Below are 25,917 nucleotides of genomic sequence, written 5' to 3'. Positions count from 1 at the left end.
GGGGCATATATAAATTGCATATATGCCTATGAAAAATGACTTCATACAGTAGATAGATAGATAGTGGTCTTTATTTGGGCGAAATTGAGACCAAATGGTCCATTCTTCCATTTAACCCATGGTCGTATACATATTATATTAGCCATCAAACTTATAGTTACATTAATATGTACTCATGAATACATATAGACAGACATCAATTCATTAACACAGATTTGCACGTCGAAAAGAAAAAAGTATATACATATATATAGACACACACATACACATACATACACACATATACATACCTATATTCATACACATACCTACACATATACATACATATCCACACACACATACATATACACACATAAACATACATACATGCATTCATACACTTACATAAATACATACATAAGTACGCACATATACATCCTTACATACATACATATACATATATAAATTAAGAATACACCTACACATACTATACTCAAATTAAATGACAGTGAAGATAGAGAACAATAAAATAAGGAAAGTCTAAGCAAAGAATGAGGTTTGTGGGAAAAGCTAGGGAGAGCGTGGCATTGCTCAACTAGTAAAAACCCACGCAGGAAAAACATCCACGAAGAGAAGGGGGGTGTGAAAAACCTGCGAAAACCCTATTAATTAGAGGAAAGATACATGTACATTGTAACAATCATTTTTACAGAGTATACATATTATTAAGTTACTGAAATTGAATTGGAGAAATTAAATACATTGACAACACATGCGGAGTAATGAGAAGCGTGATATTTCTAAAAATAATTATGCAAACTCCTACCGCTTGAGATGACAAAACAAAAAAGCAGGGTAAAAAAAGTAGACACAGTGATCTGTATAACAGCTGAGTGGAATGAGGGAGGGTATACTGGTTAAGTTAAGTACCTGAGGAAAATGAACTTGTGAAGTGCTCTTCTAAATGTTGTTGTTGATGAAGAGTTTTTTATGTCATCTGGGAGAGAGTTCCACAGACGGCATGCTGTAACATGAAAAGATTTGTGATAGATTTCCGTGCGATGGTGTGGGACAAGAAGTTTATTATTACCCCTAGTATTTCTGTTGTGGATTGAGTTGATGAAGAGGAAATTTTTGTATAGATATTTAGGTGAGTGGTTTGAAAGTATTCCGTAGAGAAGTGAAAGAATATGTAAATGCCTGCGGCCTTCTAGCTTTAACCAGGATATTCTATTAAATGAGTCGGAAATATGATCGTACTTCCTAAGATCACAAATGAACCGCACACAGGAATTATGGGTCTTCTGGAGTTTGGTTTTCAGTTCGCCTGAAAGGTCTTGGTATACTACATCACAGTAATCAAAGTGGGGTATGAGAAGAGAGGACACAAGAAGCATCTTTAAGGAGGGGGGAGCAATGTGCTTTAACCTTTTCAGTGAATGCAGGGATGAGTTAATTTTTCTGCAGACAGCAATTGCATGATCAGTCCAAGATAACGTCTAATTAATGGTTAAGCCTAAATTATTTACTGTCCTTAGGTATGGTATGATAGATCCTTGCAATTTTAGTGGTGGTAGTTTATCAATACTTATTTTAGAATGTAGTTTATGGTATCCAATTATAATGGACTGACTTTTGATTGGGTTTATTTTCAATAAATTTTTTATTCCCCATAGTGACAAAGCAGCTAGATCTGCATTAATTTCGTTTATAATTGTAGGTAGGTCTTGAAGGCAGGAATGGTGATATATTTGTAAATCATCGGCATAAAGGTGATGGTTGCAATTTAAAATGCATTTACTAATATCGTTTATATACAGGGAAAAAAGCAAGGGTCCAAGAATGGATCCTTGTGGAACACCCCTGGGTATTTGAAGCCAGTTAGAGGATGAATTAGGTGTAATGACTCTTTGGAATCGGTTACTTAGGTATGAGCGAATCCACCGTAAAGACGAGGAAGAAAAATTCAGGTTTTGAAGTTTTGCTAAGAGAATATCTTTGTCAATAGAGTCGAAGGCTTTGGTAAAGTCTAGGAGAGTCATTATTGCCAGTAGGCATAAAGAGAACATATTTAAAGGATGAAATGAGGATAAGATCATTGAGAACAGCTCAAGAAGATATATTGTTCGAAAATAAATCAGAGTTAACGACTTTTTATCAACTCCTCTCTTTTACGCACTTCAACAAAAATTAAAAACAAGTGAAACTCAAATTCAGGAAACCATTTCGTTGATTGCCCAAAACTAACCGCCACTCTAAAATATGAATTGTGTCACTGAGGATGATAACTTGATTTTTGGACGGATCTTTATTTTTATTATTATTTATTTTTTGTAAATCTAAAATAACTTGTTCTTTCATGATGAACTTTTTTTTACGAGTTTCATTGGACTGCTAACTCAGGCAAAGGCAATCGTGGTTGCAATAATAGAATGGAATTTATAGGGAGAATGACGCTTTTTAATGGAATGAACTGTAACTTATATTCATTGATGGCGTGGTTATACTTATTTGTTTGCACCCATTGAACGAAAGAACATCGACTGATACGTCTGTTTGGTTTACATTTCGAAGTTTCACAAACACTGAAAAAGCGATGCTTTGTGGCATTCATTTCTCACTTAGCTTATTATCCAAGGGCACATTTAATAGTAGACAGCAAAATTATCACTGAAGCATAAGATTAACCCCCTCTAAAATTTCTCTTATTAGGTCGACACTATTTGATCCTCATGTCACATGGTTTTAGAAACCTCAACCTTGAGTTTTTTGAAGGATAAATTATCGTGTTCTTTTTAATTACGTTCATTAAGTTCATGTCCTTCTGCAGAAAACGAAACTAAAACGCCAAAATTCCTTTGATTCCCACTTTCATATTCATTTGAATCATAAGTTTAACCAGCAAGAGTCTCATCGTGCATATACAGGATGCGTTCCAAAAGTAATGCAATTATATTCCCCGCGCCGCTCCTGTTATTTGAAGTGGGATCAAACTACTTTTAGTAGGTGAAAGAGACGCTAAGCTATGCTTCAAAATTAGTCTCAGTGCTCTCCAAGCTGTGGAAGCGGCAGGATGTTAGTTATTGTAAACCTCTGTGCGCCGACCGTGTCACGAAAGACAAACCAAGCGGAAATTTCAAGTTAAGTTTTGCAACGTATTGAAAATGAACCTGATTATTTGGACGACGTCATCACTAGTGATGAAACCTGGGTTTTTGAATACGACCACGAAACAAAACGCCAAAGCTCTGAGTGGTTCCAGTCCCCCAAGCTCGAAAAGGCAAGAATGAGCAAGTCAAAAGTGAAAACAATGCTCATTGTCTTTTTCCTAAGTAAAAGAGTGGTCCATAAGGAGTTTTTTCCTCAAGGATAGACAGTTAACTCTACCTACTACGTGGATGTGCAGGAAAGACTCCGAAAAAGGGTCATCAGGACGATAAAAGACATCTCCGCTACCTGGCAACTCCATCACGACAACTCGCATGGCCACAACGCAATACGAGTCCGTCAGTTCCCGACCAAACACCAGGTGCCTACACTGCCCCACCTCCCCTATAGTCTTGACCCCCTATTGTCCCAGTAGACTTCTTTTTGTTCCCTCGGATTAGGGCAGTCCTGAAAGGAACCCGTTTTTCGTCCATAGAAGAGTTCCAATCGGCCGCGACGAAGACCTTGCGAGAGGAACGTTGTACTGTACAGTCTGTCACTTCTCAAATAAAATCCTCGAAGACGAACGCATTTTTCCCGACGTCGATTTCATGACCTTCGATGGCCTTCGATGGGAATCGAACCAGGGGTGTGGGGAAATGAATGATTTCACGTTGTCCTTGAGCTCCAAACGACATCACCAGAAGTCTTCCCAGTTAAGCGCCAGCTACGAGCGAATCCTAGGCACAGTACGTTGGAGCCATATAGTCAATTGCAGTCATAAATACTTCCCGCGTATTTTTAAGCTCGACGATGTGTTCTCGTGTGCTCCCAATCTCAGGAAAATTTTTAAGTTACCGTAGGCCTTGAATGCAGTGAGTATTTTGTATGCATTGTCCAAAAATAAAGTAAAAGAAAAACAGGTATGTGTTCCATTTGCAAAAGTATGAAATCCAATAAATGAGGAAGAGCCCAAAAGAGTCATTAATGATATAATTTCGTGAGATGAAAGATGGAGGATGGGAGTGAGTCCATCAGACTCTGGCATCTCCATGGAGAAAGAGTGTACACGAAATCCTGGAGGCAGAGATACGTGCATTAAAGAAACATCAATCCCCTGAATGACAAACGGAAAATAATACGTGGTCACCATCAAAGAGAGCTTTTGCTTCAGCAGGCATTTAGGCCCTGAAAGCACCGGGCATCGGAGTGATGAGTCAAAAATTGATCAACCACGGATTGAGTGAAGCGAGCAATGACGACGGGGTCATTGCGTCATTTTATTTCTTATGCCTCAGTGGCGGATCCGCTGAAGGAAATCTTATGGCCTATAATAGTCACGTATTTGACGGAAACTTCGACGGAAATGCATAACTGGTATGTTAGTGGCTGTGTCAATAAGAATTGACAACAGGACAGAATCAATGAGGGAATTAGTAAGGAGAGGCAATGGAATACTACCAGCTGTTGAGCTTCAGCAGGAAACCGGTGATCCGAGTACTTTAAACGATTATGATAATTACAGCTGGAATCGGGTCATACATAGATTAAATTGTGCTACGAGAAATGCCGCTTGTCCGTAGACGAGCATTGAGAAAAAGTCAATTAATGATCACGGACTGACAAAATAAGATAAAAATGGCAGTATAAAAATCTCGATGAGATTACAAACTCTGATGCAGTGGTGAGCAAGAGAAGTCAGTGGGAAACGCCAACGCAGCAGCAACGTGCGCTGTCAAGTGAGGAAGGAAGATGCTGAGGGAGGGGAAGTTTCGTTGATGGTCGACCAAGGAGTGAGGGGGAGGTTCCCGTAACTATGTTGTAACTATTTGCCGATATCACGCAGTCTATGCGGGGAGATTGGAAAAGTCCCGAGAGGAAGGGGATTGGGGAATAATAACGGAGATTTTTTACTAGCCATAGCCTCCAGCTGTAAACTGTGATCTTAATCATCTCAGTACTTGATTTACAAATGTACCATTTAAAAGGCCGCATTCGCCATTCCAGGATACGGCCTTGGTGCGCGTGATTTCACAGGTTTTCACTAGTGCAGACTTTGAATTTTTCCATTGGTTCTTTAGAAGTGAATCATTTTTGTGTGACGCGGCGGTCACTTTCAAAGACATATTTAGCGACTGCTAATGGGGCGAAATGGCCGCTCTCATGTGTCACGAATTAAGCCGAGCAACGTATCCTTTGCCCCGTTGACGATAAGCCCATCATTTCTGATCTCATCTCACATCTGATTTAATCAAACGCTCCCGCTTTTTCATCTGGGGCATCCCAATTAGGTTTGAAGTAGTGTGTTGTAGTTATTACGTGACATCTGTGTCAACTTACTTACATGGTGCGTTCCAAGAGTAAAGCAATTAAATTTACCGCACCGGTCCTATTGGTCGGAGTGGGGTCGAACCACTTGGGGTAGGTGAAGACTACGCTAAGCTTTGCCGCAAAACCGGTCTCAGTGCTCTCTAAGCTGTAGAAGTGGCAACGCGTCAGTTATTGTAAACCTCTGCGCGCCGACCGTGTCAGGAAAAAATTGAATCGACGCTCGAACAGCGTTACGCGATTACTCAGTTTTGTGCTAAACTGAAAACACCTCTCGAGGAGACCAACAAAATGATTCACGAGGCTTACGGAGACTCAGATCTGTTCTTCTTACAAGTTTCGAGGTGGTTAAAAGCCTTTAAGGAGGGCCGGGAAGAGGTTCACGACGAACAACGCTCAGAGTGGCTCTCCGTCAACCAGCAAAACCGACAACAATGTGGCTCATGTTCGACAATTGTTGGACTCTGACCGTCAATTGAATATCAAGATGGTTGCCAAAGAACTGAACTTGTCGTGTACTGTTATGTTTCGCATTGTTGCTGAAGATTTAACGATGAAGAAAGTGTACGCCAAGGTCGTGCCCAAGGTATTTGCCGCAACGCGCTGAGAGTCCGCGAGTTCCTGGCCAAGCACCAGTTGCCAACGATGCTCCACCCATCTTATAGTCCTGATGGCGCCCCAGCAGACTTCTTTTTGTTCCCTTTAATTAAGGCAGCCCTGAAAGCCGTCCGTTTTTCGTCCATAGAAGAGATCCAATCAGCCGCGACGAAGTCCTTGAGAGTGGTCCCCGAAGACGCCTTCCAGGGTGCGTATCATTCATGGAAGAGTCACTGGAAAAATGTGCTGAGGTCCAAGGACAGTACTTTGAAGAATTTCAAGTGTTTGTGCAAATCTGATCTATAAATTACGTAGAACAAAATAATTGCATTACTTTTGGAACGCACCCTGTAAATTACTTGTCAATGCTCTAGGCTATCTTTAAGTAAAAGCGAATCGATAAGAATTCCTCTTCTATTGATCAATGAGAGGACCACGTTTGAGGAGCCTGTCCGAAATTTTTCTCTTTCTGTTAACCCATATTTTATCTTCGAGCTGTGGCACCCATTCACTACTTGACGCCACTTATTTCGGTGCATTTGCGTTGTCTGCTAAGTTATACTCCGAGGTACGCAGTAAATGGTTTCATAAATTAGATAATGGATCTTCCCATTGAAAAAGTCATTCTGTTTTCTTAACGTAGAAAACTGCGAGTACGGGGACTGAGATAGCAGTGTACGTATATCTGTATTTTCTTTTAGAAAATAAAAACATACTCTGGAAGTGGAATTGTGCCCAAGTGAACTGGGTTGATCGGATGTAGATCTGACTCACGAGCAAGCATGATATGCAGATAACTCAAGTTTCCGTGTCTTCTATTGATAACACTGCTTAATTTCAACGTTCAAGGGGCCCCAAGAAGTTTATCAGCGAAGGTACTGGGAATAGTGTGGGCTGCTTTTGCCATGATGATAGTGGCTTCATATACGGCCAACTTGGCTGCCTTCCTCGTGCTCGAAAGGCCTTATTCCAAACCGACGGGCTTGCAGGATGCTATGGTAAGTAAATTCCTTCCTGCCACAATTTGAGTATTATTTTAGTAATTACCCAATTTGTCCACATGGATTATCCATCCAAGGATAATTTGCATTGGCGCTTCAAACACTCCCGTGGGGCATATCCATTCGCTCTTTTTCGCCCTCACTCACTCTAGCATGTCCTCCGACTTCTCCAAAATTATCCATCCTCTTCACATGTCTTCCCAGGTATTCTTCCGTTCTATCTTGGGCCTTGAGAAAAAATCAGATTTAAAATAAATTAGCTGTTGCCTTCTTGTGTATTACATAGATTTTTCTCTTAATTTTAATCGAACAGCTTCATATGAGGTTATCAGTTTCCTTTTTATCATTCTCCGCAACATCAAATACATATCGCACGCATACGGGTGTGTCCGGAAACTATCCGACATGTGATCATATCTTCGTCATCCGGGCCGTGTGGCATCCTTCTTTCGAAGTAGTCCCCATTTGATTGAACCACACGCTCCCAGCGGTGCTTCCACATCTTAAAGCGGTCCACCGTGGTCCTATAGATTCTCTTTTTCCATCAACATAGCCTCAAAAGCCTTCCGGAGGAACCTCATTCCAAAACCACCTCCGGAGTCTTCCCCCTTGCATACCCTCGCCCTTCATCGAGTGGTTCCCTGCCATTGGACCCGCGGGATGCTTCTCGTGCCAACAGTGTCTCACCACGCGATGACAAATATCTAATGGAAACCACTCGCATTTTGAGGGAAGAGGTGGTATTCGCAATAAAGGACCTAAATAAATACGCTTTTATAAGCTTTCAATCTGCCAAACACTAGAAATAGCAATGCCTCACTCAGTGATCCGACACTCTTTTGTTTCAATTCCCGTCAAATTGTCCACTAATTTCATCAAATATTAAATAAACTTATTTTGAAATGGATTCTGAAACCCCTTATACGTTCACGAGGACAATGAGGGAAATTACGCGCTACCTATCTTTGATGCTAAATCATCCAAGGACGAGTGCACTTCATACAACAAGGCAGTTCCTTCAAGTTGGCACGGGGACTCAGAAATCACACATTGCCGACTAGCTAAGCGACGCGAACATGGCCTCTCATTAACCGATAATCTGCTCATTGCACTGCTTAGCTTAGCTCATAGCAGGTGAATCATGGAGCGTATCATTGCCAACAAGTCCCTGAATGTGAATGGTGACAATTTAGAGGAGTACTGATGAAGCGTATGACCCATGTCATAACTTAATTGTTGTTCTCAGTACAGTTTGTTTACAACCCGTTTGGGAGTAATTTTCTAAAAAGGTCTGGTAATATTTTTCATCGATGGTATGTAATAATTCGAAAATTGTTCCGAAAGTTTTAATTGAAATTTATTGATTCTGTTTTTACGAATTTTGCAGTTGCTAAACCGTTTTGGAAACCTAACCTGTGCCACAGTCAAGGGATCCGCCGTGGAAATGTTTTTCCAACGACAAGTGGAACTTTCCAGACTCTACGAAGACATGGAGGCGATTAATTATGATACAGCTGATCAAGCCATTCAAGATGTTAAAAATGGGTACGAAAACGTTTTCATCTTCTTCACGGATTCCAATCTTGCTTCTTGTCCACTTCATTCTTCGTAAGAATTAAGGATTTTTCTGCTGGTCCTTCCCTACCAACAAAAGTGACACATCACAATGGATGGCACTGTGAAGTCGCAAAACATGATCCATGAAGGGCACTTAAGAAAGCCAGTCGCGGGAGGAAAGCAAAACATTGGCTGCAGATGCAATGGAGATGCAGTGTAGAGCACTCCAGTGTCCTCGATATTTCAAATAGCAATGTTCCTTGTCTAAGAGATTTCTTAATTTACATATTTTCTGAGGTCAATCCATATTAGTCGCGAAAGTGGGGCTACTGCGATTTCTTGGCGCAGTGGAGAAAAATCCGATCTCTAATATCGCTGAGAATATAGTAGTTATAGTTTAATCGCGCGGCAAATGAGCACTCAAACGCATCCATTGTTGTATATGACGCCCACATGACAATGTAGCTAGGAGTAAAAAATACTAGGGATCGGAAATATTCATTTCCACCTCATCACTAGAGAGAAACTCCGATCTGCTTTCAATCCGCTCCCAAATACGATAATTCAAGCACTAAGCATCTCATCATTACAAAATATTACTAATTAATTTGCTATTTTGTATTTATACGAATGGTTTCAATCAATTTAGCCATTATCGCACGAAAGAAGAAGTTGCGATACCTCATATATAGTCATATTGACAGTTTATAAAATATATCGTGTGTTTAACTTTTAATTTGTATATCCCTCCCAGTGAACTGCAACCTTGACGTGGCAGAAGGGCTCGTACATTATGATGGGCATTAGATCTGTGCTGACGAGAGCAATGGTATTTACTCCTGATTGGGCCATCCATTCCAGAGAGGCCGAAGGTCAGGAGCCAGACGAAAAGTAGTCCGCGCAGCGTCTTTTCCTCAGTGAAACGGCCGTTGAGTGATTGTGGCACGTTAAAGGCACACTTGAGGAAGGCAACGGGAAACCACCTCAATTTTTACTCTCAAGATTTCCATGTTGGACAGTATAGAGAACATGAGTCCTGGCAATTATGGGTCTGTACCTGTATAAGTGGATTTCCTGTAAAGTGCAAACTCATGTCTCTTTTCCCTTAAGGTAATTGACAAGTCATTTAATTGTCAAGCTATTGAATATTCTTTTCAATAGCTGGTGCCTCAAGAAGGAATGTTTCCAGCGTACATCCAGATTCGTGCCACTTCGTCGTCCATATCGGCCACGGGAGCGATACGCAAGGCGAAAACCCTGTGGTTAAGGGAATAACTGAAACTGTGGTATGCAAAAAGGGATTCCTTTTCACACCATTTGTTCTGCCTGCACTTAGAACTTTGCCCTAAGCTACATTTTGCGGAATGGATTACATTTGTGGATGGCGTGAAAGATTTAGTGAGTAAAATCTCGGCTCGAAAATATGTAACCCAGAGGAGAAAACTAAGTGACCTTAATAATATTCCACCTCAAAATTTCCAGGGTACTACTTACGAAAATAGTTCCCGCACAGCATCTAATTTTGTTCCGGCCGCAAGAGTTGTCAACTTAAGTCACCATACGTTCACCGAGGAGGAGACTTATATCTTAAAGAAAGGTTTGAAGTTTGCTCCCTTCAGGAAAGTTTCCGAAGCCGATATTAAGAATCTGGCCGCAGATTGCGAGGTTTCCCTTAGAAACCAGTCTGGAGCTACCAAACATCCAGTCGCTGAAATCATCATGTCCTCATTAAAGGAAGCAGTATCCACAACGACCCGCTCTTCCAGCCTCCAGCAGCAGACGTCCACCCTCCGACATCTGAGACACATCTGTCAAAGAAGACCTCATCATCCAGAAAGTTGGCAAGGGAAGTAGTGTCGTAGTGTTGGATAAACCAGTATATGTGGGAAAGTGCCTTGAGTTCATCAACAACCACCGCATAACTCCGTTATCGAAAGACCCAACCGCGATTTTCCAAAGTGAAGTGAAACGGGCAGTGTCTGAGTCTCAGATTTTCAATGCTAGGGAAAATATTCGTTTAATCCAAATGAACCCTTCCGCCCCCAGGTTGTACGGACTCCCCAAACTACACGCGCACAAAGTACAAGCCATGCCTATTCGACCTGTAGTCTCAGCTGTGTCCGCCCCTTCACACGTTCTGTCACGTAAATTAAACAATATGCTCCGAGATCTCACAGGTTTTAAACCTAAATACGGAGTTAAAAACTCAATAGAGCTTGCCATAAAATTATAAGAAATCAATGAATCGGATAAAGCAAGACTAGTCTCCTTTGACATTAAGAATTTATTTACTTTGCTGTGCTCAAACTTTGCTGTGCCCAAATCTGAAGCCTTGCTTACGGTGAAGGAACTCCTCGATGATTCCACCATTGCCCAAAATATGTCCCACGAATTGATCTCCCTCATCAAAATGACGGTTAACCAAAACTATTTTAGTTTCAACCACATTTTTCATAGTCAAACGGATGGGCCAGCTATGGGTTCCCCCCTTCCTAGCCGAACTCTCCCTCAATCCATTGGAAGAAAATCTTTTCAATACCGAGAATCAGTATGTAATAAACGTGGGTTATTGGATCCGATACGTTGACGACATTCTATGCCTTTGGACAGGAACCAACCGCCAGTTATACACCTTCCTCAATTGCAAAAACACACTCCATCCAAATATTTCGTTCTCCATGGAAAAAGACGTCAACGGCACAATCAACTTCCTCGACTTGTCAATTACCTTAAGGGAAAAAAAGACATGAATTTGCGATGTACAGGAAATCCACTTATACAGACCACATAATTCCTAATGATTCCGCCCACCATTTTTCTCACAAGCAAGAGGCCCTCCACTCCATGATCCACCGCCCCCTTCCCCCCGAAAACTTCAACTTTGAACTCGTAACAATCACGAATATAGCTATCAACAATTGCTACAATCTTAAGCTAGTTGATATATTGCTTCGGAAAAAACAAAAATCAATGGCCATGAATAGTATTTCCTCCGCACAGTCCGCAGTATCTAAAGAATTTAAGTGGCACTCGATCCCATTTCAGGGAGATTTTTCATATAGGATTTCCAACTGCCTACCCACCTCACTCAAAGCAGCCTTCAACCCACCCGTAACCCTCTCCAAACGGTCAATGGTGAAGACACACAGGATAGCCTTCTTAAATCAGGTATTTGGAAACTGAAATGCGAGATTTGTAACACGGTGTATGTTGGTCAGACAGGGAAGAATGTCGAGCTACGAGCCAAGGAACACGCACGATGCCACAAAAATAAGAATACCAACTCTCTCTTTGCTAAGCACCAACTAGAATTCGACCACAGCAGTGACTTTGTCCCAGAAATATTACACATTCTCCCAAAAGGATTAAAAATGGACGCTCTCGAGCAAATGGGGATACGGAGGCTCCTAGCGAATCCCAACTTGACACTTTTTATGAAAGAGCAAGTGTTCCTGTCCCCCTCCCCACTCCTTTCTCAGAAACTAGCCTGGAATTGGTCAAACCAACCCTTCAACGCACCCGGTCGCCCCCTCCCCTCTCAGGCCCTCCTTCCCCTCCCCGCCCCCCTCTCTGTCCTGAGCGGAGATATTGTCGCAATGTTGTTAAGTATAGTTGTACCTGATGTGCCGCAAGTCGGTGAAACGCCTTGTACGTTAAGATAAAAATCTGTGGAAAAGTACCAAGTCCATTTAATATGGATATAACTTGGGGGAATCTCAGTTTGGGTTAAGGAAGGGGAGAGGCGCACGTGATACCATTGCAGTAATGAGATCACAAATCGAGAGGAATGTAGAATATAATAAGGACAAATTTGCCAGTTTCGTATATTTGGGAAAGGTGTTTGAGAGAGTGAATTGGGAAAAACAATGGATATATTGGTCAACGTATATGTAAAGGATATGATTAAAGAGGCATGAGAAGAGCTACAGATAGGAATGAAAGTCGGAGAAGAATTCGTAAAATCAGTTAGGTGTGCTGATGACGAAGCTTAAGTTTGTCAGTCAGCCAAGGAGTTGCAAGCATTGCTGAGTTCATTGGAAATCTAGTGCAATAAGTATGGGATGAGAATCAATGTTAATAAAACAAAAGCTATTAGGTTTTCCAGAAAGAGGAAGGCTAATTTGAACTTTAAAATAACAGGTCAAAAAGTAGAGCAGTTGGAGCAGTTTACGTATCTCGGAAGTGTTTTGGGCCAAAGTGGTCAAAGTACGAGTAGTAGGAACATAAGGAGAAGAGTTGCTCCATACAAAGCTTTTCCACGGAGGGAATTAATGGCAGGGACGTTGGGTAAGGATGTTACGAAAAAGTTTCTTTAACACTTTGATATGAAGCGGAGCTATGTGCGGCGCGGAAACGTGGTCACTAAAGTAGAATGAATGGCGTAGATTGGAGGGTTTTGAAATGTGGGCGTGGGAGAAGGATGGAGAAGTTGAAGTGGGCAGAAAGGAAAAAAATAAGGTGCAAGCTAACAGCGAGTCCTGTGCCTATCTCGCCGAGACCTCAGGCCGAGGATGCCCAACCACGAAAACTGTACGAAATATGATGCGGGAGGAGCGGAACGCACGCTCTTCTAAACACTTGCGGATGCATTTTCCATTCGCATCGCATGGCTCGACGATCAAAGTAACAACGTTCCGTGGGAAAACTTGCCCAGTAATCCGGGTGATGCGTCGGTGCGTATTTCACCGACTTCCTTTAGCGTTGACGTCCTCTCGGAAGTTGGGAGTTGAGAAGTGATAATTGCATTGCTCAACACTCACGACGAACGACACTTTCCCCAGGAGAACATTGGGAATCAAAAACCAAGGAGTCAAATAGCTACAGTTGAAACTTATTACTATAAATGCATGCCTGGTCGGCCCTTTCAAAATTTAGCGACTGTTTTGTTGAGTGTGTGATCTCGTGTTCATTTGTTATGGCAGTTTATTACGCTGCAAATATGTTCAATTTGATAAAATTTCAAATGTGACCGAAAGGTCATGTATGCTACAATAGATAAGGCAGGCTGTGATTCCTACCAATGAAATATTTTATGCTGTGAATGTGAAGAAGATGTCTCTATGCGATAATGTCATTTAAATGTATCCTTGATTACTACCGAACGCATGTATCCTTCACACCATCATCCACGTCCATGTTCCTTTCAAACAATCGTCACGACTCAATTCCACGTGATATTAAAGTAATAAACCCTTCAAAGCCATAATTCCGCTCTCGCTACTAACGAGGCAGTTGGAAAACCCTTTCCTCGACCCATCAACTTCCATTCGGGCCTAACCAACTGAGAGAACGCACATCCCAGGCTTTCGTGGCAAGCACCTCGGTGCACCATAGACTAGCTGGTACCACCGACCCACAAGACCAACCGAGTGCATCCCTTGCTAACTCAAAGAGTTGTTCTTGAGGCTCCTCCTCCTCCATAGCAGGCGTCATTTCATTAAACCCCCAAGTGAGACCTCTTCCGCCCTCGGAAAGAAACATCGAGGCAGAAGGGAGTGTGCTGCTGAGTGATACAAGAAAATAACCCTCGATCCGACGAAAAAGCTGAAGAAATGACTTCGACGTCAAAAGCTGAAACATTCCTTTCCCAAGGCGACGTGGATAATGTAATCTGGCCCAGGAATGAAGGCGGGAAAACTGCCGAATGGCGCAGGATTTTGAAGAAATATAAGATACTGCGAAGGGGGAAAATTAAACCCGAATCCGATCGAATACGGAGAACAGTTTCTTCCCAACTCCCTCCTCTTTGATTCTCCATAGAAAAATGTGATCCCTTTGAGAATCATCGAAATTATACTAACGTATGCCAATTAAATCAAATGCTTGTTGGAATTAACTGTTTTAAAGTAGATCAAGGCTCCTTAAGCTTTATTCGCTTAGCTATGAAACTTCTAGCGAAAGTCTCCTTAAGAAAGACTCCTCCAACGAAGACAAAAGAAAAATGTGGCTGAATTCAGACGCCTACTTGAAAATTAATTAAATAGACAGCAGAAAGACAATTTACTGCGAAAATTAAAAAATCAAAAGCCGAAAAAAGAAAGTAACACCCAACGGTAAGGTTCAGTTTTGAGGCTAAATATAACCAACTCGATAAACCAATGGGAATAAAAATTCAATAAGAGCGTGTACGTAAGTCCAACAGCACCTCATATTCATCATAATATTTCCAACTGCCCTCCCCGGACTACAACCTTGACGTGGTGGAGGGCTTGAGCGTTCCGATGACCCCTAGAGCTGTGCTGGCGGGAGTAATAATAATTGCTCCTGGTAGGGTCACCCATGCCAGATAGGTCGAAGTTTAGGAGCCAGACGAAAGGTAGTCCACGCAGTGTCTGTCCCTCAGTGAGGCGGCTGCAATGGCGTCTGACCCCAGTAGGGCGGCCAGTAAGTGATGGTGTCACGGTAAAAACACTATTGAGGAAGGCAACGGTAAACCACCTCAACTATCATTCCCAAGATTTACATGATGGACAATACAGAGATTTTGAGTCCTGGCAACTACGGGGATCGGCACAATTGGCCGTGTGTCGTGCCCGGCAGAGGAGGAGGCAAGGCTTCCGCTGTCGTCATCCCACGAAACCCTTGCAAGGGAAAACCAGCAGCAGCAGGACAGAAGACGCAGGAGAAGTAGACCAAGTTAGTTAGAATAGGAACGTGGAATGTTAGGACAATGATGAGGACAAGGAAATTCGAGAATATTAAGCGAGAGATGTAAAGGGGGAAAATAGATATTTTGGGTCTTGCGAGATGAGATGGAAGGATAGCGGGGATTACTGGAGTGATCATTATTGAATAATATACAGTGGCGGGGACGAGAGCCAACGAGGGGTTGCCACAGTATTAAATAAAGAGGGAGGAAGAAGCGTAGTCAACATGGAACTTGTAACGGATAGATTATTACTTTCAGAGATAAAAGCAGAACCGACGAACTTGGTTATTATTCAGGTATACATGCGATCGAGCAACCATAAGGAAGAAGAGGTCGATAAGATATACGATTAATTAGAGAACATAATCCCCTGTGTTCCTGCAGGGAAACATTTGATAGTGATGGCGGATTGGAATTCAACGTTAGGCGAAGGAAGAGATGGTGATGAGGTGGGAGACTACGGTTTAGGCACGCGGAATGACCGAGGGGAGAAAGCAGTTGAGTTCTGCAGGAGACGGGGATTAGTAATCACCAACACTTGGTTTAGACACCACAAAAGACGCTGGTATACATGGAAAATGCCAAGTGACTCAGAAAGGTATCAGCTAAATTATATTCTGGTTGGGCAAAGGTTTAGGAACAGTGTGATAAAAATGCGCACAGCTTCCCGGGAGCGGATGCGGACTCAGACCACAATTTAGTTGTTATGAAATGTAGCGTCCGTTTCAAAAAGATAAGGTGGATTGGAAAATGGAATGTAGAAGCATTAAATGGGTTGAAAAGGAAGGAGTACCAACAGGCTGTAGAGGAAAATCTGGAGGATGGTAAAGAGCTGAGTATTATCGAAGAAAAATGCGAAAGTGTCAGGAAAGGGTAATCGAAAGCCGCAAAGGCAACTATTGGAACCGTTAACGCGAAAAGCGTTAAAGTGCTTACAAAGATGGATGAGAGTAGAAAATGAAATAATGTAAACAAAGAGTTAGGCAAAATGAAGTACAAAGAGTTAAACAATAAATTGAGGCGGGCAACAAATAAAGCAAATGAAGCATGGTGGAAGACGCAGTGTCAGGATATGGAAAGTTTGAGGATAAAAGGTGAAATTGGTTAGCTGTACAGCAAAGTTAAATCCTTATCGGGAAAAAAGAAAGGAAGATCTATGCTAACAGTTAGAGATAAGGCGGGTAAGATAATAGTTGACACAGGAAAGATCCAAGAGCGATGGATGGCATGTATAGAAGAACTGTATAGTAAAGAACTTCGACCAACAAAGTTAGACATAGAAAAGGAACATGACGTAGAGGACGATAGCTTAGGTCCAGGCATACTCGACGATGAGATAGAAAGGGCACTAAGGAAGGTGAAACTAAATAAGGCCGTGGGCGTGGATAACATTCCCGCGGAACTATTGAAATGGTTAGGAAAATGTGGGAGGAAGAGCCTGTATGAGCTGATGCGTAGTATCTATGAGGAAGAAATCTGGCCGGAAGACTTTGTGAGTTCAATTTTAGTTCCTATTCCGAAAAAGGTAAAGGCTACATCATATGAGGACTACAGGACAATAATTTTGATATTCCACGCAACTAAGGTTGTTCTCAGGATCATAAACAAAAGGATAGAGAGTAGAGCAAATGATTTACTTAGGGAATGACCAGTTCGGCTTTAAGAAGGGGAGAGGTACGCGTGATACCATTGCAGTAAAGAGTTTATTAATCGAGAGGAATATAGAACACAACCAGGAGGCATTTGCCGGTTTCGTAGATTTCGAAAAAGCGTTTGATAGAGGGAATTGGGAAAAAAATGAGTATATTGAACAAAATAGGAACAGATTGAAGGGAAATGAGGCTAATTCACAACCTGTACCTGTCTCAGACTGCTCAGGTGTGAGTGGGGAACGGGGAGTCTGGATGGGCAGTGTTAGGAAGAGGTGTAAGGCGGGGTTGCCCATTATCACCTTTGCTGTTCAACCTGTATGTAGAGGAAATGGTTAAAGAGGCATGGGAAGAACTGGAAGTAGGAAGGAAGGTGGGCGGGGAATTCGTAAAGTCAGTTAGGTTTGCTGATGACCAAGCTTTAATTTGTCAGTCAGCCAAGGGGTTGCAAGCATTGCTGAGTGAATTGGAAATTCAGTGCGACAGGTATGGAATGGCAATAAACATTAATAAAACAAAGGTTATGCGATTTTCTAGAAAGAAAATGGCTAAGCTTAACATTAAAGTTGGAGGGCAAAAACTAGAGCAGGTAGAACGGTTTACGTATCTTGGGGGTGTTTTGGACCAACGCGGTCAAAGTAGTAGGGACATAAGGAGAAGAATTGCGCTAGGCAAAGAGGCTTTCACAAGGAGGAAGGAGTTGATGATAGGGACGTTGAGTAAAGGTGTTAAGAAAAGACTCGTAAAAACTTTGATATGGAGCGTAGCTATGTACGTGGCGGGAACGTAGGCATTGAAACAGGAGGATAGACGTAGACTGGAGGCTTTTGAAATGCGGGTGCGGAGAAGAATGGAGAAGGTGAAATGGACAGAGAAGAAAACAAATGAGGAAGTACTTGGTATGCTGGGCGAAGAGAGGGTTTTTTTGGGAGAAATCCTATGGAGGCAGGAAAAGTGGATGAAGGGGGTATTGACCGGCAGTGGGTTGTTGAAGACTGTAATAGAGGGGTGAATGTTTGGCAGACGAGGAAAGGGAAGGAACAGGATAGGGATGTTGGACGGGATGAAGGGAGGAAGAAAGTACTCAGGGATGAAGAGGGACCTGATTCAGAGTAGGATACAAAATATTTATTTATAAGCTGTGTCCATCCAAAAACTACCTTAACCGGTAGATTACCTAATAATAATATTTCCAACTGATCTTTCCAAACTAAAATGTCAATTTATTACATGATTTTCCCTCCAGCAAGAAGACTTAATGTATTGCAATACTGTTTACAGGAAACTGAAGGCATTTATTTGGGACAGTCCAAGACTCGAGTTTGAGGCTGCGATGGATTGCGAGCTGGTCACGACCGGAGAATTATTTGGACAATCCGGATATGCAATCGGCATGCAGAAGGATTCGCCATGGACAAACAAAGTCACCCTCGCCATATTGGAGATGCAGGAAGGTCTGTGTTGCTACTCCTTCCTCTCCTCCCATTACCATATACGGTGGTTCTTTTTCTGGTATGTATATATTTTCTAATGGCTAAATATTGAAAATAAAATATAAAATAGTCGGCTAAAAGTTAGATTCTATTGAATGGCCTAAATAAAATCTGGAATCCAAGCCTCTATATTGTATTAGATCCAGATTTTGAAAAAATACATAATGATTATTACCAACTACGTAAAATATTCACGGTCAAAAGGAAACTTACGACATTTCTATGAATATCCTGATAAAGGTGGCTTTTTAATTGAACCATTCTAGTATAAGATCCTAGCACTGCTGAGATTGGTTTCGCGGCATTGGTTTCAGCGTCCCCCCCCCTCCCCCACCTACTCCCAGTGGTTGGATCCCGCTTCGACCATTAGGAGCGGCGCGGGAAATGCAAATGCGCTACTTTATGACAGTACCCTGTAGATACCATATTTGCTTGATCAATTATTATTTTTTTACCACCATTACGCAACCGTTGTTCCATAAATGCCTCGCCTTATCAAACCAAACTACTTTCATCTAATGCGCTATGGCCGTCTTCACTGGACCAGTTTCATCGCACGGATGTAACTGGATTGTCTCGGTGTCGTCTGGGGCCATGCGATTGATGCAGATTCTTAGGATAAGGGCGATTTGATGTTGCCTAATGAACACTGAATTCGTATAAATAAAATTATGTCTTTTAAAAATAACACTTGAATAAATAGTTTGAGACCATAGAATTTGGCGGTTACAGCTTGCTGACAAAATTATTCACTTTTAAACAAATGAACGGAGACTATCGAATTTCGCAGCATCCGTTTACGATGCATGAAGCGTCCGGTCAGCTGTCGGAATAATTCAGAATTCCCGTGGGTAAATGAGATAGCATCGAAAGAAAGATTTGTTTAAGAGTCGCTCCTTCTTGAAGTGCGCGAATTAAAATTTTAATTCTGAATGAAAGATGTGCTGCCATCTCTGTGTAATAAACATTTCTTTTCAAGAATTCGATTTTTTACATTTTACAACTTTCCAGAGAAGTATATATAAATCGGACCTAGACTATGTTGCTTCGTATATTTTAACTCTAGTTATGAAAAAATTAGAAGAGCTTCCACCGATCCATCTTGGCACGATGTGCCCCAGCAGCAAACTTCCATTTTCAGGTTTATACACTCACAAACACAAGGGGATCAGGCAAGAGAGGTTAAGGCATGGCATGTTTCCGCTCTCTGGGCAGCTATATTCCTTATCAATGGAATACCTTCTTCAAAATTGGAATTACCTCAATGGATCATGTTCTGCTTCCTGAAGACGCCAACCGAAGACAAGAAGAGAGTGCCCACGTCAATGAGGTCAGCATTTTTGCGGAAAAAGAAGAAAATTTTGATAGAGTAACATTGTGCTTATATGAGCAATCTAAATTATCTGGTGCTACTTTCAATGCCACGAAAAGAAGCAGATTGTGGGCAGGTAAGTGGTTGGGCAGAACTGATGAACCTCTAGGTTTCTGCTGGACTAACATGGGAACGGAATACCTCAAGGTGTCGCATATGATAAATGGAAAAAACCTGCGGTACATTTGATCACTCAACAACTGTGCAAAAACATAGAAGACTTACTGCATTGATAGCGATTGAAAGGCTTTCTCGCATTATCCTGAAGGAGTTGTATTTTGGTAATCAACAAGTTTATCGCTCCCATAACTGTGGTGCATACTATAGAGCCATTCACCATCTTCATCCGTATACTAAAGGGTCTTACAGTGCAATTTGTTTAGTCTGAGTTGAAAGGAGACGTTTTGAGTGCTCCAGTTGGTGAAGGTGGTCTCGTGCCAATTACGAGGGTCATCCGGAAAGTAGTACCCGTTCGTGCCGCATGAAGTGCTGACGACGCGAGTAGCCGCTGGACGAGGTCAGATAGCTTCAGTGGCTTGTCTGCCTTCTCTGAGCCAAGTTGCGTGACGCTAGCATTGCCTGTGTTGTTTCTGTGATTGTTTACAATGTTTAAAAAAATTGAGAACGCCGCCAGTTGTGAAGTGAGGGCAGTGATTAAATTCCTCAATGCAAGAAACGTTCGCCCATGTGATATTCATCGCCAATTAAAGGAGGTGTATGGAGACAATGTAATGGACGAGTCGTCTGTTCGGCGGTGGTGTCGCAACTTCAACATGGGGAGGGGGAACACACACGACGATGAGCGTTCGGAGAGACCGTCTGTCATTACAGACCAACTGGTCAGTTGACGAATTCGTGAGGAACGATCGGCGCGTCACAATTGATGACATCTGTGAGCATTTTCCCAATGTTTCTCGAACAATTGTTCATGAAATTGTTAAACACCATCTGCATTATGCAAAAATTTGTGCAAGATGGGTCCCTCGCGTATCTCAATGAGCTGGCGGCGAAGGACTATGCAGCAGGAATACAGAAACTTGTCACACGTTATGACAAATGCCTTAATTTGCTTGGAGATTATGTTGAGAAGTAGTTTAAAGAATCCTCTTTCAAATAAAATTTTTTATGTTTGTTAATATTTACTTTTGTGTCTTTATTTCACGAACGGGTACTACTTTCCGGATGACCCTCGTAGTTTTGAGGACAGTTCTTTCCTTCCGAAAGATTTTCATACAGAGGCTACTCCAAGAACCATATGATACCCTGTGGCGGCGCGACGTGGATTATCTTGAAAAACTATAGCAGAAACTCAAGTAAAGGCTCGAAAGAGAGAAAATATATCATACTAGTCAATTAGTACTTGATAATTGTAAGTTATTTTGGGGCTACAAAAACGTTTTCGGCAACGGTCAAGATTTTTGCATAACGTAGTGTTATGCACGGAAATACATATATAAATATATATATATATTATATATATATATATATATATATATATATATTATATATATAATATATATATATTATATATATGTATATATATTATATATAAATATTATATATATATATATGTTTATATATATTATTATACATATATATAATTTGGACGGCACGAGGGAACACAAATAAAATAAATTAAAGTAGTAACACTTAAAAGAACACTCACATTGTAGATTTTTAAGCTTTCGGCCTTCTTCATGTAAGACTTTGTAACAATCTACAATGTGAGTGTCCTTTTAAGTGTTACTATTTTATTTGTGTTTTATTGTGCCGTCCAAATATTATACTGCTCGTGTGAGTGTTTCCATATCATCGATATGCATGTATACATTGAGGATGTTTATGACATGTATATGTATGTACTATAGATATGCATACATAAAATCAAAATAAAGCATTTCATAACTTTTCATCCAATAAATTCCCAAAACCTTGAGAGAAAAGGTACAAAGCGAACGGTAACTACGGCCGTATGAATATAATGGGAAGAGTCAACCCTGGGTTGACTCTACCCATTTTACTTGAGAGAAAAGTTTGCCTCTGGAGTGAAGTAGGCAAGAGATTTATTAGCTTTAACAAGTGTGTGTCAAGTCCGAATAATTCAGCCATTATTTCCAGAGGGTTACATGAATTTGCTGGAGAAGAAGTGGTTCCCACGAGTGCGCGAAGGGCTGCAGTGCGACGAAATCCAACCCGCCGAAAAGTCTTCCAATGCACTAGGACTCAAAGTAAGTCGCCATACTGTTTCCGTAGCTACCCAATCGTTATCGATGATGTTGAGTGAAGAACTGAGTTGCCATATTCAAAAGGAACCTCTGCATTTGATTGCCATCAACACGATTGTCATTATGCAAAGAGAATTCCATGAGACAACATGAGAACAATCAAAAGCTATGGTGGAAAAAAATTTCAAACAAGGGAAGTAGGCTGCGTAAATGATTAATTGTGCAATTGTTTTTTTCCATTAGCACAACCTACTTCCTTGGCGTTCAGTCCCTAAACATTATTCTTAGAGATCTTTTTCCAATCTCATTGAAAAACAAAACTACCACCCAACTACTCTCCAAATGCAACATTTAAACATCTAGAAAGTCTTTTATATACTCTTAAATCCAGCAGGAATCTTCCTGAATTCACTCTTAATCTCTAGACCCTACTGACTCCATGCAATCGTACTAGATGCAAAACTTACTCCATCCTTGTAACAAACTCTCTTCCCCAGCAACGCCTCCTCAAATATCTCCTGTCCCTCCTGATGTCTTCCTGCAATTTTATATTTCTCATATACTTCCGACAATGTACCCTCTGCCCAGCTTTCTATATTAAATGCTAATGAACCACGCCCTTCAAAATTAGAATCAACACAGTTCATCCGGTAACCCATCCTCCCCATCCGCCATCCTACCAGTTCCTAGCCTTGCAGCTACTCATTATGACAGTTTTAATAATGGCTACAAAGTATCCATTATAACCTCCCTCTTGACAGCAGCCAATCAAATCAAAATAAAGACTCTTGAATTAGCTTGTGTCTATCTTTTTAAATCTTGCCACCCCCTTGGACTTAATTGTTCCCATTAGCTGACAACTTATTCTCCACAGCCAATCAGTTTTACATACTCCCTTGTAGTATTCCTTAGCCTCCTTATCTACACTTCAATGACTCCTTGTGCCTTGATGAAATAATAAAGGGTTTTTGGTTGGGAGACCTACACGGCATGTGAAATTAAATTCACACATCAGGGTAGGGGGCCACTGCCTTTCCCTGTGCTTGTTATGGTTTCCCAGGAAGATCTGGTACCCAAAAAATCACATACCTTGGGTGGAGTTGCGGGTGGCCAGAGGTATGGCTATGGGGTATGCAAGTATGGCTCCTGCATATGCCAATCTTTTTATGGGTAATTTGAACATGAGTTTCTGCTCCAACAAACCCTAAAACCACTCTTCTGGGCCCGCTATAGTGATGACATTTTCCTCCTTTGGTCCCACGGACACGAAACTTTATCCTCCTTTATTTCCTCTCTCAACTCCTCCTCCTCAGTATCATTCACTTCTTCTACCTCTGACTTGAATATTACCTTCCTAGATATCAACATTCACCTCAAAAACAATACATTTTACACCTCAGTCCACATTAAATCAACGAATAAGCAACAGCATCTTCATTTCGACAGCTGCCATCCACCTCATACAAAGCGCTCCATCCCATTCTCACTCTCAGTCCGTGGCTTCCGTCTTTACAAAAACACCCCCTCCCAACAGAAATACATGGACCAGCTATATGTCTCTCAAAGGACATGCAGGTACCCTGAAAAACTACTGGACAGTAAAATTCTCAAACCATCAACCCATTACACTCCTCTCCCCAAACCAAACCGCCCATAATGCCCTAATCTTATCACCACTTTCTTCCCCGGAACACACAAAATTAAACATTTAATTCGTGACCCCTTCCTAATTTTTAATAAAAGTCAGTCCACATCACTTTTATTCCCACATTGTGCCTCCGTTTGGTTAAAATCCGGTTGAGACGTTTTCAAGTCGACAAAACCAACTGTGAGCACCCCCATCTCTTCCCCGCCCATATCCGCCCCATGCAAACGCCCACTCTGCAAATTCTGCCATCTTCGAAGACCCTCCCCATTCCTTATTGCCAACTCCCAACATGACCTCACCTATACATCAAAAAGCATTATATATCGCCTCTCCTGTAACTTCTGCCCTGCCTTCTGCATGGGTGAATCCACGACCAGCCTTTCCCTCCGCATGAATAAACACCGATATTCCACCAAATCTCCCACCTTCCTTAATTATCCCATCCCTACTCATACTGCTTCCCACAACCAATCTTTTGATGACTACTTCCCCATTTTGGTGATTGAAACCCTTCCCAAATCTGCAAGTAACATGGAGGTGACCCCCACGAGATGGCGCATATCTGGGTGTCCCAGTCATTTAAACCCCCCCGGTTGAACCAAGCCCACTGAATGCATCATACGGCCCACTGAATGCCTACATATCTCCCCCCCCCCAAAGAGCACCCCGAAACCCTAATCTTGCCACCAACATCATGGCAGGGAGGGGGGAGTAAGGATTCTGCCAAGCAGATGAAAGAGCTAGGCAGCTCCGCGGGGGATTGGGCTTGGATGTAGAGAGGGTAGTTTTGTACTTGGTATGAGTCGCCGGGGCTGACTCCGGCCGCGTTTGGATACATCCAGGAACCCGTGGTTATTCACCGTTTGGTGAATTCAAGACCAGACCGAGCCCAATGTCGTGCTTATCCTTGTGTGTGTTGTAAGTGCGTGCGTAACGAGCATTTTCCCTTCCCTCTTTAAAAAAACGTACACACTCGTACACGTACGCACACATACACGCGCACAAACGTACACGTACACACACATACACGTACACACACGTGCACGTACACACATAAACACCCACAAGCACACTCACAAGCACACACACAAACAAACACAAACACACACACAAACACACATGTTCACAAAGATAATACTGGGGAACAAAGACACAGAAAAATACCCACAAGTGACACTCGCACATATTTCGAATTTTCGGTGGCAATACCACCGTGATGTAGTCTGTGACCACGCGATATTGAAAACGCTTTGCACAAATGTGATTTGAACGCCGAGAGCCCTGAATCCATCTTTCCTGTCTCATTATGATTTCTCCCAACAATTCCCCCTCATACCGCACCATACCTAGCACTTCTTCATTTGTTTTCCTTTTTGTACATGTCATCTTCTCCATCCTGATCCACACCACTACATTTGTAAAGCCTCAAATCTACAGCTATCACCCTGCTTCAATGGCCATGTGTCAGCACTGGGCAAAACAAAACCAGAAATTTTACACAAATATAGTGTCACTGAAAAATTTATAAAGACCTAGTCTTTATAAATTTTATCCAGCAATTTTCTATCCATAACTTGGAATCATAGCTACCGATATTAAAATTTTGAACTGAATGGACTGATGATGTGAATAAATTATTCGAAATTGAGAAGAAACTTAAGGATAGAATGTCAATAGTCTTAAAAATCAGAAATGGAAAGCAACTACATCTGAGGTGTATTATGCATCATTGGCATAATTGTATATTAAAGTTTTGGGAATTCTTGGGACCATTCAGACAGTCGTAGCCATAAATCTTTCTCATGGATATCCCATTAATTTGCAATGATCTGGTCTAAAGTTAAAATTAAAAGATTCTTCTTTGATGGAAGATATCTTAAAGTGGTCAATAATAAAACACATACATAATAAAGAATAGGTGACAGAAATATTAGGTAATTACCAAGTTCCAGGAGTGTGTCACAGTAATCATGTGTTTTGTGGAACTTGGTATTTAGACCAGGGGTGGTGCACCTTTTGATGATTAAGGGCTAATGTTTAAGTACATGTAATATGAGTATATGTACTCTTGGCTCGCGTGTCAATCCATCAAGTGATCACCGAGGAATTGCCTGTAGCACCCACCCTCTGACCTCTGTGTGCCACTTTGGGCCACTCTGTGTGCCACTTTGCCATATACATCTACATCACCACCCCTGTCCTAGACTAAAACATCCCTTTACTTACTGGTGGAATATCCTAAATAAGAGTAATAATAGTAACTGGTCAAGGG

General features: G+C 41.7%; 1 protein-coding gene across 1 annotated transcript in view; it reads left to right on the top strand.

Annotated features, from left to right (window-relative positions):
- The window catches only part of LOC139685449 (glutamate [NMDA] receptor subunit 1-like), a 38,158-nt gene that overhangs the window by 7,061 nt on the left and 5,180 nt on the right, over nt 1-25,917 (top strand). The window contains exons 6-9 of the mRNA XM_071582470.1: nt 6,901-7,049; nt 8,440-8,597; nt 18,189-18,361; nt 21,891-22,000. Of these exons, the coding sequence (XP_071438571.1) occupies nt 6,901-7,049; nt 8,440-8,597; nt 18,189-18,361; nt 21,891-22,000 (590 nt within the window). The remainder of the gene's footprint in view (nt 1-6,900; nt 7,050-8,439; nt 8,598-18,188; nt 18,362-21,890; nt 22,001-25,917) is intronic.

This window comes from Hetaerina americana, unplaced genomic scaffold (assembly GCF_022747635.1).
Source record: "Hetaerina americana unplaced genomic scaffold, ioHetAmer1.1.p SCAF_112, whole genome shotgun sequence".
Taxonomy (NCBI): Eukaryota; Metazoa; Arthropoda; class Insecta; order Odonata; family Calopterygidae; genus Hetaerina; species Hetaerina americana.
Note: the sequence above shows the minus strand (reverse complement) of the source record. Positions and strands in the feature narration are given on the sequence as shown.